Raw genomic sequence first — 16,630 nt, 5'->3', positions numbered from 1 at the left:
TCCTTGCCCTCTGGTTTGTTTACTGCACCCAGGATGTTTACAAAGTGCCTGGCCCCAATAATTGCCTACTGCCAGAACAATGGCATTCACATTTACCATTACCTGAATAACTGCTTCAGTCAGGACCTGTCCTAGAGGAGATGCAGGCAAGCTTTGTAGTCCACCCTGTCCTTCTTTCAGACTCTGGAACTCTCTGAAATTTCCAAAGTCATGGCCAGTGCTCTCCCAATAAGTCCAGTTTTTTGTTGGCTGTACTGGATATGGTAAACCAGATAGATGTTCTTCGTCTTCCCTTGCTGCAGTCCTGACAATTGCTAGGTCGTCCCAGTCGGCCCGAATACCCCTGTAAGGCTGGCGGCGGTCATGGGCATGTAGAAGTCTTTTGCCGCATGGTCCGATGCAGAAGCCGCGAAATTTGCGGTGCAGGTTGGCGTTCTGAGATTTTCGAAACCGGAGTTTCAGACCGTACAGAGTTGAACATTTTGGTTTTTCTTGCCTCAGTATTTAACCGGATGTCAGAAAAAGTGAATAACTGTATTTCTTGTGGGAAGCAGATACGCATAGGGATTATCATACATTGTGTATACCTTGTTTCTTGTGCTAGATTTTAGTGTTTGGGTGCAATTATACTATGCCCTGGATGCTCCGGCGCCTGCTCATCTAAGAAGCGCAAGGACAAAACAGTGAAGTCTAGGGTGAGGAACCAGAAGGCTCAGGGAGTCTCTATGGAGTCTCAGCTGTTACAGGATGTGCCCTCTCAGGAGGTAGGCCAGGCTGAGGTCAGGTAACTGTTCTTCCCTCTCTTCCCAAGGTAGTTAGGGCCTCTCCTTCTGTTGCCAAAGCTTCTTTTAGAGGAAGGCCAAGTTCTGCTGGCTCTGTGCCTAAGAAACACATGCTTAATATGCCAGATCATTTGATTGCTCTGATTTGACGTTCTATGCCCCACCTGATAAGAGGCCTAGGGTGGAACAGGAGTTTGATAGTTTTGAACAGTGTTCACAGGCTTCAGAGTCTTCTGTGGAAGACTTGCAAGAGTTTCCTACTTATTCTGATTCTGATGTGGATGATTCCACTCCTTCAGCTTCTCCTCCTGAGGATTTTTCATTTTCAGAGACTCTTCACTCCATGAGGGAGCACTTTAAATGGGAAGGCCAAGATTACTCTGACTCCAGAAAAGGCTTAGGGAATTCTTGTTTTGCCCCAGCATAGGCCCTTAGCTATTCCTCCTGTGTTGAATGTGGTGGAGGATGTTTTGCAGAGGCTTCTCTGAACCCTGATTCCTTGCCTCCTGCTCCTGTTAAGCGTGATAGGTATTATAGCGTGGCCCAAGGTTATAAGTAATTGTTTAAGAGTCCCTGGCCGGACCCAGATAGTGTTTCTCAGGGGCCTAAAGGTGTTAAAGCTTCTGTGGTTAAAAATCCTGTCTGATAAAGAGGCAAGGGCTTTGGATAGGTGGGGTAAGAAAGAATATACTTCTTCCGCGTTGTCCATGAGGGCGATGAATTGTCAGTTGTATATGCTGAAATATGGGAATTATCTCCTTTCACAATTGAAATCTAAGGTGGATGCTAAGGTATAGAGTGTAAAGAGTTGCTGGATTTAGTTCATGTGTCTGAACAAGTGGGTAAGCATTCTTTGCAATGTGGTTTTGATGCTGTGCAGGCCTCCTCGAGGGTGGCTGCCACTAGTTCTGTTCTGCATGCCTGGTTGAGGGATCAGAATTTAGCTGAGCATGTTAAGACCAGGATTTTGGATGCTCCTGTACAGTCTGATGTGTTGTTTGGACCGCCTGTGGAAGCAGTTTTAAAGAAAATGGAGGACAAAGCTAAGTCTATGCAGACTGTTAAAGATTTTTTGCAGGTGCAGCCTCAGTTTAGTAGAAATTGGCCTGCTAAGGGGTGGACTTATCCTGCTTATGGTTCCCAGTCTAGGGGTAGGTCTAAGGCCTAGATCAGACAGTTCACCTGCTCAGACTTCTGGTGAGGGCAGAAGTCAGTCCTTTAGTAAGCAGAACCAATGACCTGCCTTTTCAGCTGCCAGTGGACTCTCGTCTGGCAGCTCCTTTGGGAGGAAGATTGTCTCTTTTCAAAGAAAATTGGGATTTAATCACTCAAGACAGATGGGTGCTGGATATCATTCATCACGGTTACAGATTTTATTTCCACACAATGCCCCCTTTCAAAGGCATGCCAGCTGTTCCTCCTCCACAAAGAAAAGAGGCTCACAAGCAAGTTTCTCAGTTACTCCAGATAGGGGCTATTCAGCCAGTCCCTGTGTCAGAAAGGGTTTTATTCTCGCCTGTTCCTAGTACCAAAGAAGGAACACGTGGAGACCAATTTTGGATTTATCTATCCTCAACACTTATCTGGACATTCCCAAGTTCAAGATGTTGACGTTACAGCAACTGTTACCTCTGCTGGGCAAGGATCACTGGATGGTAACTTTGGATCTCAAGGAAGCTTACCTTCATGTGCCCATAAGGCTAAGTTGCAGAAAGTAGATTTTCATTATCAGTTCTCTGAGTATTCACAAAGGTTCTGGCTCCAGTGATAGCTTACTTCAGGCTTCAAGGCATTCAAATTTATCCTTACTTGGACGACTGCCTGATTTTGGCTCAAGAAAAGGAACACCTTCTACAGCATCTGGAATATGTCATAGCAGTGCTAAGATGCCTAGGGTATTCTGTGAGCGAAATAAAGTCCAGTCTAGTACCCTCTCAAGACATGTGCTTTCTGGGTGTGAGACTGAATACAGCAGCCCAGATGGCCTTGGACAAACAAAAGAGTCTGTCACTTTACTTCCATCAACTATCTCATCAGTCCGTGCTGACTGCAAGGACAGTCCTTCAAGCATTAGGGTTCATGGCATCTTGTATTCTGGTGCTTCCCAATGCCAAACTGCATATGAGGAAGCTGCAATGGTATCTCAAAATGTATGGACTCAGCACTGCCAAGATTTGGACACTGTCATTCAAATAATACCTTGCCTTCAAAAGGAATTCTTGTGGTGGGCTCAGGAATGTCACCCAGAGGCGAGTCAGATTTTAACGACAGATGCCTCGGACACTGCTTGGGAGCTCATCTAAATGGAAAGTGGATACAAGACAAGTGGCCTGCCAGACTACAGCATCTACATATCAACATGAAGGAGATGTTAGCAGTCCAGTTTGCATTGATGGCGTTCAAGGAGTTACTTCTTCCAGGGCAGGTGTTGATTCTGACAGACAACACAACTGTCATGTGGTACATCAACAAGCAACATTCTTATCCTCTATGCAGGCAAGCAATGATTCTATGGGAGACTGCGTTAAGCCTGCAACTGACTCTTCAGGCAAGGTTTCTGCCAGGAGCACAGAACTCCCTAGCAGATGTATTAAGCAGACAAATCATGGATCCCCACGAGTGGAAACTGGATCTTCATGTATTTCAGAAATTGACAGTGTCATGGGGAACTCCAGACATAGATCTGTTCGCTTCTCCACTAAACCACCAGCTGCCAAAGTATTGCACAAAGGGGTTTCATCACACAGCTTGGAAAGTGGATGCTCTGTCTTTCAGTTGGAAAAACCTTCATGTCTATGCCTTTCCACCTCTACCTCTTCTTCCAAAGGTATTACTAAAGGTCAGACAGGACAGGCCACGGATGATTTTGATAGCTCCAGATTGGCACACTGGTACCCACTTCTAAGGAGTCTTGTAAAGAAGCCTCCATGGCCTTTACCTCTGATTCCTCATCTGTTATCTCAGAAGGACGGTCATCTGCTCAATGTCAAGCTTCCATCTCTTCATCTCACAGCTTGGCATATTCTGTGTTGAAGCATGGTAGGTCTCAGCTTCCTCAACAAGTTTTAAATGTGATTATGGAAGCTAGAAGGCCTAGTACTAGGAGAGTGCAGAAAAATGGAAGAGATTTTTATTTTGGAGTACAGCAAAGAATTTGGAGATTTCAGAGCCTAATTTGAGTGTGGCTCTTCAATATCTTACTGAATTACTGGACAAAGGTTTGTCTTTCTCTTCCATAAAGATTCATGCTGCAGCAATTTCAGCTCACTATGATTGTGACCCACCTTTGTTTTCACATCCTTTGTTCAAGCAGTTTCTTAGAGGGCAAAGAATAAGAGCTCCTACTCCTGCTTGGGATCTCAATTTTGTGTTGGAAAAACTTACTCTACAACCTTTTGAGCCTGCAGCTACTGCTGAATTGAAATATTTGTCATGGAAGACTGCTTTTCTGTTGGCTATTACTTCTGCAAGAAGGGTGTCTGAGTTGCAGGCCCTTATGGCAGTAGAGCCCTTTTGATTTTCCATAAGGACAGGGTATCATACTAATCCTTCCTTTATGCCTAAGGTGGTTTCTAGTGTGGCTTTAAACCAAACTATTCATTTGCCTACATTTTTGCAGATCCTCAAAATAAAGGGGAAAAGATTTTGCACACTTTAGATGTATTATTTGAGCAGGACTAAAGATTTTAGGCAGTCTCAGCAGTTACTTGTTTCTTTTGCTTTAAGTTCACAGGGCAAGCCTGTGTCAAAACAAACTATTTCTAGGTGGATTGGCTTTTGCATTGCATTTTGTTATTCCCATCATGGCAAAGAGGTTCCAGCTGGGATTAGGCCTCATTCCACTAGGGCTACTGCCACTTCAACAGCATTTCTAAGGGGTGGCAACTAAGGATATTCTGGAGGCAGCTACTTGGAGTTCAGTGCATACTTTCTCTAGGCATTATCACCTGCCTATATACTCTAAGACTAGAGCTGGTTTTGCCTCAGCTGTTTTACAAGGCATGTTGTCAGCTCCTGCTACTTTATAATTTGCCAGCCTCCCTTACCTCTGCTTTGGGATTCTACCCAATTGTCAGGACTGCAGCAAGTACCATAAATGTAGATGTTTCCTTCCCTCTGTGTTTCAGGGTGGTTGTGTAGGTGAGTTTACATGCTTATATTTTTGTATATATTACTGTATATATTGTACATGTTTTTGGTGCAGGTTGTTTTGGGACTTGTCTTTGGGTCTTCTGACATCTGGGGCAAGAAAAATTGTCAGGACTGCAGCAAGGGAATCCTCGAACATCTACATTTATGGTAGGTACAAAACTGTACTTTTTTCATCTGTTTCAGAAGGTGCTTCTTCCGACCTCTTGTTTTGCTTCCATACAACACCAGAGTTAAAGATTTCAGGTAGAGAATTTCTCAGGCCACCTCTTGTTTTGCTACCATACAACACCAGAGTTAAAGATTTCAGGTAGAGAATTTCTCAGGTCACCAATGTGTGTGCCCTCGTCAGCTCTGATAGGTCCCTCTGGCAAGATATCACATGGGAAAACTGCAGTGGTGCTAGAGAAGTAGGTGGTGCCATCAGGCCCACTCCCTGCAGTGTCCCATTCCCCTGCTGCCTTGTATCAAAACAGAACTGCCATAACAGATGCAGCAGGTGAAACGTAATCAAGTGTCCCATTAACATAGGCCAGGTACCTACACAGTCTCCTCAGAGTCCTCAGATGCGACTTGGAGAGCACACAAAAGAGATGTGAAACAAAGCTCAGAGGAAGAAACACATTATATGTTGGAGGTGATTGCAGTAATTTTAGCCATAAAAGCTATCGGGCAGACCTGACAGCTGCAGACCCCTACATATCTTCACAGATTATACCACAATGATGTGGTACATTAACAGGTAGAATGAGCCTACTCCTATCTATTGTGCATGATGGTGTCGGAGACATGATATTTGGCCCACTTGTCAGGCTTGACTTTCAAAACCTGTTATGTAGTTCTTTAGAAAATTCTTTGGCTTAACATTTAAGCAGAGCTGAAGCAGACCACCATGAATAAATTTTGAAAAAGAGGATGCGTTTCTTGATTTGTTGTACAGATGTAGTGTGCCATATTTAGACCTTGTTCCTCCAGAAAACAAATGACTATGAAGATTTTTTTAACCAGGACACCAGCATCAGAGGCTTGGTCAACTGATGCCTTTCCAGTAAGTCGGACAGGTCTGTTTCTCCATACCTTTCACTCTTTTCCTCAAGCTAATACAGAGATTAAAGCCGGACAGGACAAAAATGCTACTCACACCACTTTTGTGGATGAGGCAGTAAAGGTTCTTCCTCCTGCTGAGCATGGTATGAATGGATCCTTTCCATTTGCTTCAACTTGTGGACCTCTTGTCCCAAAACAAGGAGTTCATTCATACACCTCATTCTGAGAGTCTTCAGGCTAGCAGTTTTGATGATCTAGCACTCATCCCTTTTAGGCATGTTTTCTGAGGACATGCTTACTATCTTATGGCTAGGAAGCTGTGTTCAAGGAAACTGTATTTAGCAAAATGGAAGAAATGCCACCTTTGGTGCCAAAAAGAGTTCCTGGACTTGTCTGTCTTTAGTGTCCTTGGTCCTCAAATATGTCTTAGTCTTTTGTAAATCAGGATTATCTTATGTGTCACTGAAAGTGCACATCTGCTGTCTCTGCCTGCCTATCATAGGATATAACTTTTCTCTATGTTGCCAATAAAGAATTTCCTCATAAGAGTCTTATGATGCCACTCCCCAAAACACACACACTATTTCTCCTCCATTATACTCCAACAGTGTACTAGAAGAGTTAACACTGTCATCCTTTGAGACAGCTGCTGCAGCACCCCTCAAATGCCTAACTTGGAATACCATTTTCTAGGTGGGCATTGTATCTGGCAGGAGGATATCAGAATTACTAACCCTCATGAAGAAGCAGCCTTTTCTTATCTTGCACTTCAGGGATAGGGTATCCCACCACAACAATACCTTCATGTCTAATTGATGAGAAAAATCTTTCTGAAACAGACCATTAGCTTTCCTTTGTTCTCTCCTACCCCACTGAGCAAGGGCACGAGAATCATTTATACCCTGGATGTGCATAGGCAACTGTGATTTTATTTGAAAAGGACTAAAGAAGTAAGGAAATGAGGCCAGTTATTCATAGCGATCGCAAGCTCTAGGGAGGGACAGGCTTATCATAAAAATAACAATCTTAAAATTGCAGGCTTACTTCATCTTCTGTTACTCATTTCATAAGACACAGGGCAGATGATAGCCCACATCACAAGAGCAGCAGCTGCCACTGCGGCCTTCTTTAGAGGAGATTAGTCCCCAGGCTGTCTTGGAAGAACTATCTGGTCATCTCTCCACACCCTCTCTAAACATTACACTTTGGACATTGACTTTATAGCCAGATCAAGTTTTTGCCATGACCATTGCAAAAGGACTGCTGCAACCAATTCCTTCTCAAGGCATGCCGCTCAGTGTCTATAAGCTTTGTGAATCTTCCTAGGAGTTGACACTGCTGTAGCAGTGAACATAGTCCAGATGGGGTGGGGGGCATCCACCTGGCCTGGAGAAGGAAGAGGACTAAAGCTATGGAAGTTGGCCCAAGTGCCCCCCCCCCCCCCCCCCCACACACACACACACACTTTGGTCTCTTCCAAATTAATGGGAGGAACTGGATGCTCTGCCCCTTCTTTTACAAACATTCTTTTAAGTATGTTCATTCATAGGGATAAGAATAGGCCCAGAACAGAGTTTGCATTTTTGCCCAGAGCATCTTCTCTTTTGATGTTTGGAAGAGGAGGGGTTAAGTTTGGGACCCTTCTGCTCAAGTCCATGTAGATCTGCAGATAAGGCATGTAAAACACAATAGATTATTAACATGCTGAATAAAGACATTTTTGCTCAGTGTCATCTAGTGGTTAGAGTACTTCATAGATGCAGGTACCTTGTGAACAAGGTTTTGTTGAAGACCTACTTCAAGGTATCTACTGACATGTGTCCTTTTACTTTTTATGGATATGGGAACATCATTTTTTTTTATTTTGCTGTCTGTCTTTTTTTTTTCTCTCTAATTTTGTAGAATGAAGAGAATGTCATGGGGATGATGAGCTTTCGAGAAGTGCTGGAGAAGATGCTGGTCATTGTTGTATTTCCAGTCAGAAACAGCCTCAGACGGGAGAAGGAATTTTTCTCTTCACATCTTGTCTCTAATACTTGCGAGCTGCTTGCAAGTATTGTAAGTGAACTTACAGCTTCTGCACTTGGATCAGAGGTAAACTTTAGGACTTAATTTGACTCTTACAGTGGTATTTGAATTGTTATATAATATGAGGCAAAACCTAGTAATGCATGTTGTGTAATGTAGCTGACTTAAAAAAAATCTTAGAGTAAAGGGTCACTGTAGTTAAAACATTTTGATAATTTTAGTATTGGTATTGTGGCTCAGCTATCATTGAAGTCAGAATTAATGGCAATATAGTAGTATTGTGTGTATTGCATATAACATATTTAACCTAAAAAAAGTAAGAAGTTGCAAAATTTAGTAAAGTAGCTGTGCTGCATAGAAACACTGTAGTACAACTGTTATGGGTCACTTACCACTGATATCAGAATTACTGGCACTAATAATATATGGACCAGCTTATTTGCTGTCCTGCTGTGTGTATTGTGGAGCATGATGCATATTGTATTGTTGCCTTTTGCAATAGTTCTAAGTTTTGAGGTTTCTGCCAGAAAGGGTCCAGTATCCATCTTGACTTCCAGAGTTTTATCCCCCCCTCTAGATTGGGCAGGTTCCCTCCCATTTGGACATAAGCATGCCCTGTGGTGTAAGAGGGACATCTGACCCATTCCTTTTATTTATTTTTTTCTTGCCACAGTATGAGAGGGAAAATCATAGTTGATGTGTGAGCACTGACAATATTCAGTTAGTTAGATTGGCCTGGCTTCCAGAGTACAGATTTCTGTACCTTGTAGGGGACATAATGTTCTATTATTTTTGCATGTTAGTGGGTATAATAGTGAGTCTACAGGCATCAGATTAGTCGCCAGTTTCTAAAGTTAACAGGTGTATCTGTTGTGCAAAGCAAATATCCCATAAGAATTTCCACAGTTCAGAACTTGAGCTGTTTAATGATCTGAACGCAAAGTCAGTTCTTGCCCACATTGTGTTAAGTTCAACCAGTAGGCTGACACACAAAGAGCAACAAAAAAAAAAATCAGGGACTACTTGAACTAGAAAAGGCTGTGCATCTTTGCCCTAAGACCACCATGAGATCAGTTGCATTGTTTACAGATGTACCACTAAAAACATTAAGCACCCATGAGAGAAGGAGCAATCGGAGGCCAACAACATACTGATAAGTCCAAAGATCTCTCTAACCTCGTGGTCATTGCAGCCTCTCTTCCTGATGCCTGCTTGAACCAGAGAGTCTGGCATTGCCCTCATGCGGTTCCTTCTGTCTCTGAGAAAAATATGTTCTTCCATTTGGAAGTCATTCAGCAAGCAGTCAGTCTTAATGCTTTCTTGAGGGTACCTGGTTCCATTGCCTGTCCTTTGATAACGTAAGATAAGGGTGGTGTTTCCTTGGTTTTGGTCTGAGAGGATATCCATCGTTTGGAGACTGATATCAACATTATTCATGACCATAGACTTCTAAGACAACCATTACTGTGAAAAACAGGCCCAGGGTATCCAGACCTTAGGCATCCACTGTCTCACCTCAGCCTGAGCTGTGTAGACCTCCCCAAATTCACAATTCTTCACAATATTTGATGGCTTCATAGTTTATTTTTCTTTAAGAACCCCCATGCTCAGATTAATCGCTGTGCCAGGGGGTTCCTTACAAAAAAGGATAAAAGAAACATCCCCCTGAGTAATCTGATTCCTCTGACCTGGATGCAGATATGCTTAAAATGGCTTATGCAGCCCAAATGTCTAATCCACCCCTCTCTCTAATTATATGTCAGTCATGGAAAACACTCTAATTTCACATTTGGAAATATTTTCAATAGGCTGAATGATTTCTTCAGGTGGGAAGCTAAAGATTTTTCTCAAGCCCAGAAGAGGTATTAAGAGCTTTTATATTCACCAGAGCCAAAACCTTTAGCTAGTCCTCAAGTTCATAGTAGTGCTACACTACTGCTGCTTAGCTTATTGTTACTTAGATTCATCATGCTGGGACAATGCCCTACTCTAAAAACAAGATGACAGTTTAGGCAGTAAAGCTTATTCCTTACTTAAACCACAGTTTAAAACAACTCTTGTTTCCGTTTTACAGACAACACCTAGAAAATGATAATGTAGTCAGGGACCTTACTTGGGTTGATGATTCCCTCTTTTTTGACAGTCATGCTAAATATTTTCAGGAAATCCTTTTATTTAGCACAACTAATTGTCAAAAGAATATCTTCAAATATAAAGAGGTAATCACTCCCTTATACTCAGCATTGATCGGACCAGTTAGAGTACAGTGTAGTGTTTGGGATGTATCTCACTAAACATGTCAAGTGATTAGGAGGACCCCAAAGTCTTCCAACCAAGTCCCAGGCCTGAACTTACTGAGTTAGCAAAAGAGGTTGGAAACGGTCCCCCTTTGTTCAGGTGTGTTAGACTTTTGAGGGGAGGTTTCTGCCTTGATTACTGTCTCATTAGAAACCCATTTGTCCTGGACCTCCTGTACCTCCACTAGTGCAATACTAGAACTAGGGACCTAAATCTTCACAAACAGATAAATAAAACATGATGGAAGGACAGGTTTGTAAACCAGCACCTGAAAAGCCTCTGGAATATACTTCTTCTGCATGTTATACAGTGTGACTCACTGTCTGCTTTTAACATAACCTAGATGTCTAGATGGATTTTCATATACATACTCCAGGGTTGATAAAGGAGGTGTGCTCTATGGGAGGGTGCTGGCAAAACTTATTAAATGATCATAATGCTCAATGGCTCAGAATGTCTGTGTATCTCTGAATTAGAGAAAGAACATTTACTAAGCTGGGACCAGCCACATGGAATCACCTACCCTCTTCAGTAAAGACTGCAAATATCAGTTGGCTTCAAAAGTAAACTGAAAAACACGTACATGAAGAAGCCTCTTGTCATATGGATAATTTATTTACTTGTATTAACTACAAACAAATTTACTGTATCTTATTTTATATTTGTAAATGTCCATTTGCATATATTTAGCGAATATTACTTGTTTTATAACTTAGAAACCTTTACTGTAATTTGCATATATCTGTTTTGTATTTTTTGCTAATTGTTCATGTCTGTGTTTTTTTTCCCCACTTCCCTTTGAAGGCCAGGTTCTGGCTAAAAAGGGACCCATTGACTATTCCACTCACTTGATTAACAAATATAACTAAAGACTTAAAGGATGCATTTACAAATGCAGCTCTGGTATTGGATTCCCATTCCCCTGCTCCCAAGAAGCTTGACTGCTTTTATATGGTTGTAGACTCCTGTAAGTGCTTTTACAAGAATCCAACTGCTGATCCAGCTGTGGTGCCCTTAGATTCCAGTAAGGGGTCTAAGGGGGTACCAACCAAGAATTTCATCCCCACTGACAAGGACTGTAGAGTATGTGACTGATTATGGAATAAATTTTGCACCTCTGCCGCCACAGTCTTCAGGGCACTGAACTGCCAGACTTGCATCTTAAAGTTCCAGAGAGTGTCCTGTCTCAAAGAAAGGATAAGGTGGATGAAGGATAGAAGGTAAAGTCCAGAGAGAAAAAGTGCTGGATCTTTGCAGCCAGTCTTTCTCAGGATGGCAAGCACATGTGGCAGTATTTCTAGTGGATGGTACATGCATGGAAACAACAATAGGGTCTTTTGTGCAGAAACATGCTTGTTTGAAGCCTCAGCTCCTGCCAGAACTTGTCAGAATCAGTGTCTCATTAGACAAGGAGTTGCTGTTTGCCTTTCACTGAATGAATGTTTAAAATTCTTTATAAAATTGAAGCAGACTGCAGCTGACAGTAGCTGTTTCACCTCACCCCATACAGTGGTAATTATCCCACAAAGAGTTGTCCTTTTTCCTTAGAAAAGACAAAGAGAAACAGTGCAAGGGAAAGAGTGGCCAATTCAGGATAAAATCATAAGCTGACCAAAAAGGGAAGCTTAAGGTTCCTTAGTGCCGATGCACCACAAGGAAAAGCTATGACTTGAGATAGCTGTTCCCTCTCCCTTCAAAGCCTTCCCCAATCCATCTTCTCCCTAACCACACATTCTTCATCCATGCCTTCCCAGAAAATATAAGGTTGTTTGAGTCTGTTTCTGAAAGAGTGGGCCAAAATAATGTAGGATACCTGGGTCCCAGGTATTCAGAGATAGCAGTACAGGTTGCACTTCATTACCCGGAATAAAAAGGGTTTTCCGACATCCCCTGGTACCCAGGAAACAAAGATACTTAATCAGTAAAATAAACCTGCACTGCTAAAAGTCCTAAGGAATAGGGCCATAGGGGGAGTACCATAGTAGAAAAGAGGCACAAGATTATATTAAGGACTTTTAGTACCAAGAAAACACTCTCCTTTTAGGCACATTTTAGACTTATGGAGGTTAAACAAATTTCTACATGTGCCAGAATTTAGAATGCTAACCTTGCAGGCCTTACTTCCTCATCTCTTACCTCAGACATTTATGGACACTGTAAATCTGAAAGATGCCTTCCTCCACATACTAATGGCTAAAAAAAGCAAGGAGTTCTTGAGATTCAATGCAGAAGGTGATCATTTTGAATTTACTTCCTTACCCTTTTATTTATGTTTTGCACCAGAGATATTTACAAAATGCCTTGTTCCTGTAATTGCATACTAAAATAACGGGCATTCACATTTACCTGTATCTGAATGACTGTCTGATTTAAGCCTCTGTCCAAACAGACTGCTCTGCTGTTCCCTCTGGTGTATTTTCAGAAACTGGAAGATTGTCTGGATCTGTCTAAGTCACACCTAACTCCCTTCCAACAAATCCAGTTTCTGGGAGCCTGTTAGGACATCACCAAATAGAGGGCTTTCCTTCCCTTTGACAAAGTGTCGTTTCACTTCTGTACAGGAGCAGAATCAGATTTTTGCCAGAGAATATCTCAGGACATTGAGGTACCTGCATTCTCAGTCTTGATAGTCCCCTGGAAAGACTTTACATCAGATTACAGTGATACTTACAGAACAGATGGAGCCAACATGTCCAACCCTTGTAGTGTCTCATTCCTCTGACTGGCATCCAAAAATTGCTGACATGGGACTTAGAAATTCAAGCATGTAATTGGTATGGTGTTCAAGAAAAGTTGACTTTATTTGCAGATGATATTATTTTGTACTTGATGGAACCAGAAAAGGACATCTTAGTGTTGCAGAATATATTGAGACAGCTCCATTTTTTTTGTGGACATAAAGTTAATGAAGATGAACTAAAGGCTATAGTTGTAAACTGTGTACTCACACATGAATTAGTACCACAGTGCCCATATTTATGAGGACATGATAAAAGTATTTGAGTATGGATCAAAAAGCATTCTGTTATGGCAGATAAGGATATGTGGGAAGAGACTAAACAAAAGAAAATACAAAAATTGAGAAACTGGAAGCTTTTGCCTATGGATATGGATAACAAAATACAAGCAGTAAAATATATTTAGTCCCTTTAGTTTTATGCACAGGTCAGGCATATTTTTATCGATCACAGGAGAACTTGTGGATAATAAGTAATAGAGCTGAAGGATTTTATCTGGGAGGAGAAGAGGGCAAGAGTTAAGTGGGATAAGTTGATCCTCCCAGTAGAACAAGGAGTTTTAAGATTGCCTGATTTGAAGGGATATTGTAGAGGTACACGGTTAAGGCTCTTCTACATAACGCAAACAGAAATCAACAGTTCAAAGTGGAAAGGGATGATGATGAAGCAGGGTGATAATACATAAATAAGGAAAGAATTGAATTTTGGACACATACATAAAGAGAACAAGAGTCATACAGATTATTATATTCATAAAGTTGCAGGAATTATGCTAAGAACTAAGCCAACAGGGGAATGGAGAAAGGAGTTTCTGTCGATAGGGATGACTGCAGTTAGGGGTGCAGCAAATAGACAAGAGGGGCTGGAATTGACTGGAGGAAAATGGCAAAGAAACCAAGGTATTGGGAACAAATAATTAGAGAGGGAAAGGTAATAGAATGGGAAGAGGCCAAGAAGACATTTGGATTGTAGGCTAGTGATTGCCTTACTTGTCAGGGATTGATATCAGAATATAGACAAAGAGAAAGGGGTAGGGGTATCCTAAATGAAAGACCTACACTGGTTGAGTTTTTAATTGAATCTAGAACAGAAGTTGCTATTAAAAAAGGGATAAAGTAATAGGGCATATAAAATAATGCACAATAACTATAGGAATCACTCAGAAGGGGTCAGAAAAGATTTGGAAGATAGATTAGATATGCAATTAAAGAAACAATGTGAGGACATATGTATGGCTACCAAATATGCAAAAAATAGAGGATTTAGTATTTTTGCTTGGAAGTGTTTGTATCCCAGGCAGACTCCAAATAATTTTTCCACAGGAATAATTTTTCCTCGGGTAGATGGCAATTGTTGGTGTGATGAGGAAGAAAGAAGTAACTGGGGACGTATGTTTTGGGAATGTAATGAGTTGGCAGTTGTACTGGGTGAACAAATGAGTATAACTAAGGTATTTGTTTTTATTAGCTGAGATATACAGGATCTGAATTGCCTAGGCATAATAAGGCCTTGTTAATGGAAAACCACGCCCCAAAACTGAAAAATGCCTCCGTGTCAAAGTAAATGGTTACTATTATTTTCTAATTCGTTATACCCCAAAATGATCTGAAGGAGGCTGCCATGGCCAGCATTATTATTATTTTTTTTTTTCAGTCACTGCCTTAGCCTTCCTGATGTCATGTTATAGGGACAGAAAGAAATCCTTATGATTACGGGATCATTTACTGTAGTTTTATCTCTCATCAGTTGTCAACCTTGCTGTAACTGCTTACTTTTCACTGTCAACCTCAATCCGCATTTTTAATTACTTTGCTTCCTTTGATTTTCATTAGTGGCCATCTCTGTTGCAGCGTTTTCGGGAATGGTTGAATGACAGGCTTGAAAATAAAGTTGAGTTGATTGTTCTTTTCAAAGTAACAACTGCAGTTCAGCATTCAAGTGTGAGAAATCTGACCCCTGCGATTAATAGGTGTTACTTGGACAGAGATAGTTTGTGTTGCATTCACAGCTTTAAATATTGTAGCTAAAGACTTTTATGTTAATCTTGCTTATCCAGCTCCAGAAGAAATGTGCACTTTTGCAGAAATTACAGTGTAGAAAAAATGCAAAATCATATACTGACAGAAAGTAAAATTAGTTAGATTAACATGTTTGCTTTCTGTTTGTGACACTGAGTTTATTTAAAGGAAAGACATTTGCATTTGAAAACTAAGCTTGAAAGCCCTGCCTTTCTTCAGACTCCAGGCTAGACTGTTTATATGAGGTGTGATGCTGGCAATCTGTAACTGATGAGGCACATTTAAATGTCATTGTTTTCTTAACAGCCCTGTAGTTGGGATAAGTGACTTAACTTAATTACTGTGCCACTCTTAGTAGCTGTTGTGATGTAACAGATGAGACAAATGCATTAAAGAAAGGTAAACATAATTATTAAATTACAGTAAACTCTCAGTTAAAGGGTGACCATGGTGGTGCAGTAGTTAGCATTGCCGCCTCAGAGCAAGAGGTTCTCCGGTTCGATCCTCGGCTGGGGTGCCTTCTGTGCGGAGTCTGCATGTCCTCCCTGTGGTCACGTGGGTTTCCTCCGGGTGTGCTGGTTTCCTCCCACATCCCAGAGACATGCTGTAGGTGGATTGGACACACTAAATTGGCCCTAGGTGTGAGTGCATGCATGTGTTTGCCTTCTTTGTAAGGTTGGGCGCCGGGCTGGCAACTCGACACCGTAAACCTCCACTGCCAATCATGAGCAGACAAGTGATCCGCTGTGGTGACCCCTAGCCGGGAAAAGCCGAAAGAAGAAGTAAACTCTCAGTTAACTGGAACTCAAGTAACCAGAAAAAAAAATTGAAGAAATACAGTACAATTTTCATGTGTTGCACTTTGTCCCCACCCCCACCCCCAGAAACATACCTCACGTTTTTAGAGTTTTAAAAAGGAAGATGGGAATAAATTCCCTCTCTCCCCAACCTAAGAACAAGTCAAACCAAACAAATAGTATAGGGTACAGTGTTATTGAGGCCTATTTTTAAAAGTAACTCTCAAGCAGTCAGAAACTACAGATGTCTTTCTATTCTCATGTTGCATTATTCTTACTGTGGGATCCTATGCATCAGGCTACCTGAACATCGGTTCCTGTACAAAAGCTTTCAGCCTGGTTGCTGTTGGTGTGTGGGACGTCACACGTAGGGCTATAAACCAGGGACCTTAAATGTGACGTCTGCACACACAGTCCCCAGAACTTTTCTGCCACAGTCGAATGTCAGATGCATCGCTCCTCTTTATCAGGACGTCCAAAGCTAAGTACCCTGTTGGGGATTTCTTACTTATATTTCTTGCTTAAGCTTGGTTTGCTGGTTTTTACATTAGCCAATGTCGCTAAGAAGGGTGAATGCTGATGCAGGTGTCACATTCTGCATAAATTCCTTGGTAGAGGGAGGTCCTACTGCTTACCAGTGAGAGTGGGAGCATTGTACTGCTTATCTAACACTAGAGGAGTGGTTTCCAGCTCTGAAATTGCAATTTTATTGGTCATTTTGGGCTGATTTCTATCCCTTTCAACTTTCTGGCATAAATACACGTGTTTACGCT

General features: G+C 41.6%; 1 protein-coding gene across 1 annotated transcript in view; it reads left to right on the top strand.

Moving 5' to 3' along the window:
* Positions 1–16,630, top strand: part of MYCBP2 (MYC binding protein 2) — a gene marked incomplete in the record, with an annotated part of 5,088,083 nt that overhangs the window by 2,351,919 nt on the left and 2,719,534 nt on the right. Inside the window, 1 exon segment of the mRNA XM_044072904.1 lies at positions 7,881–8,072. Within this exon segment, the coding sequence (XP_043928839.1) occupies positions 7,881–8,072 (192 nt within the window).

The sequence above is a fragment of the Protopterus annectens genome, chromosome 5.part1, assembly GCF_019279795.1.
Source record: "Protopterus annectens isolate FY-2018-M chromosome 5.part1, PAN1.0, whole genome shotgun sequence".
NCBI classification, from domain to species: domain Eukaryota; kingdom Metazoa; phylum Chordata; order Ceratodontiformes; family Protopteridae; genus Protopterus; species Protopterus annectens.
Note: the sequence above shows the minus strand (reverse complement) of the source record. Positions and strands in the feature narration are given on the sequence as shown.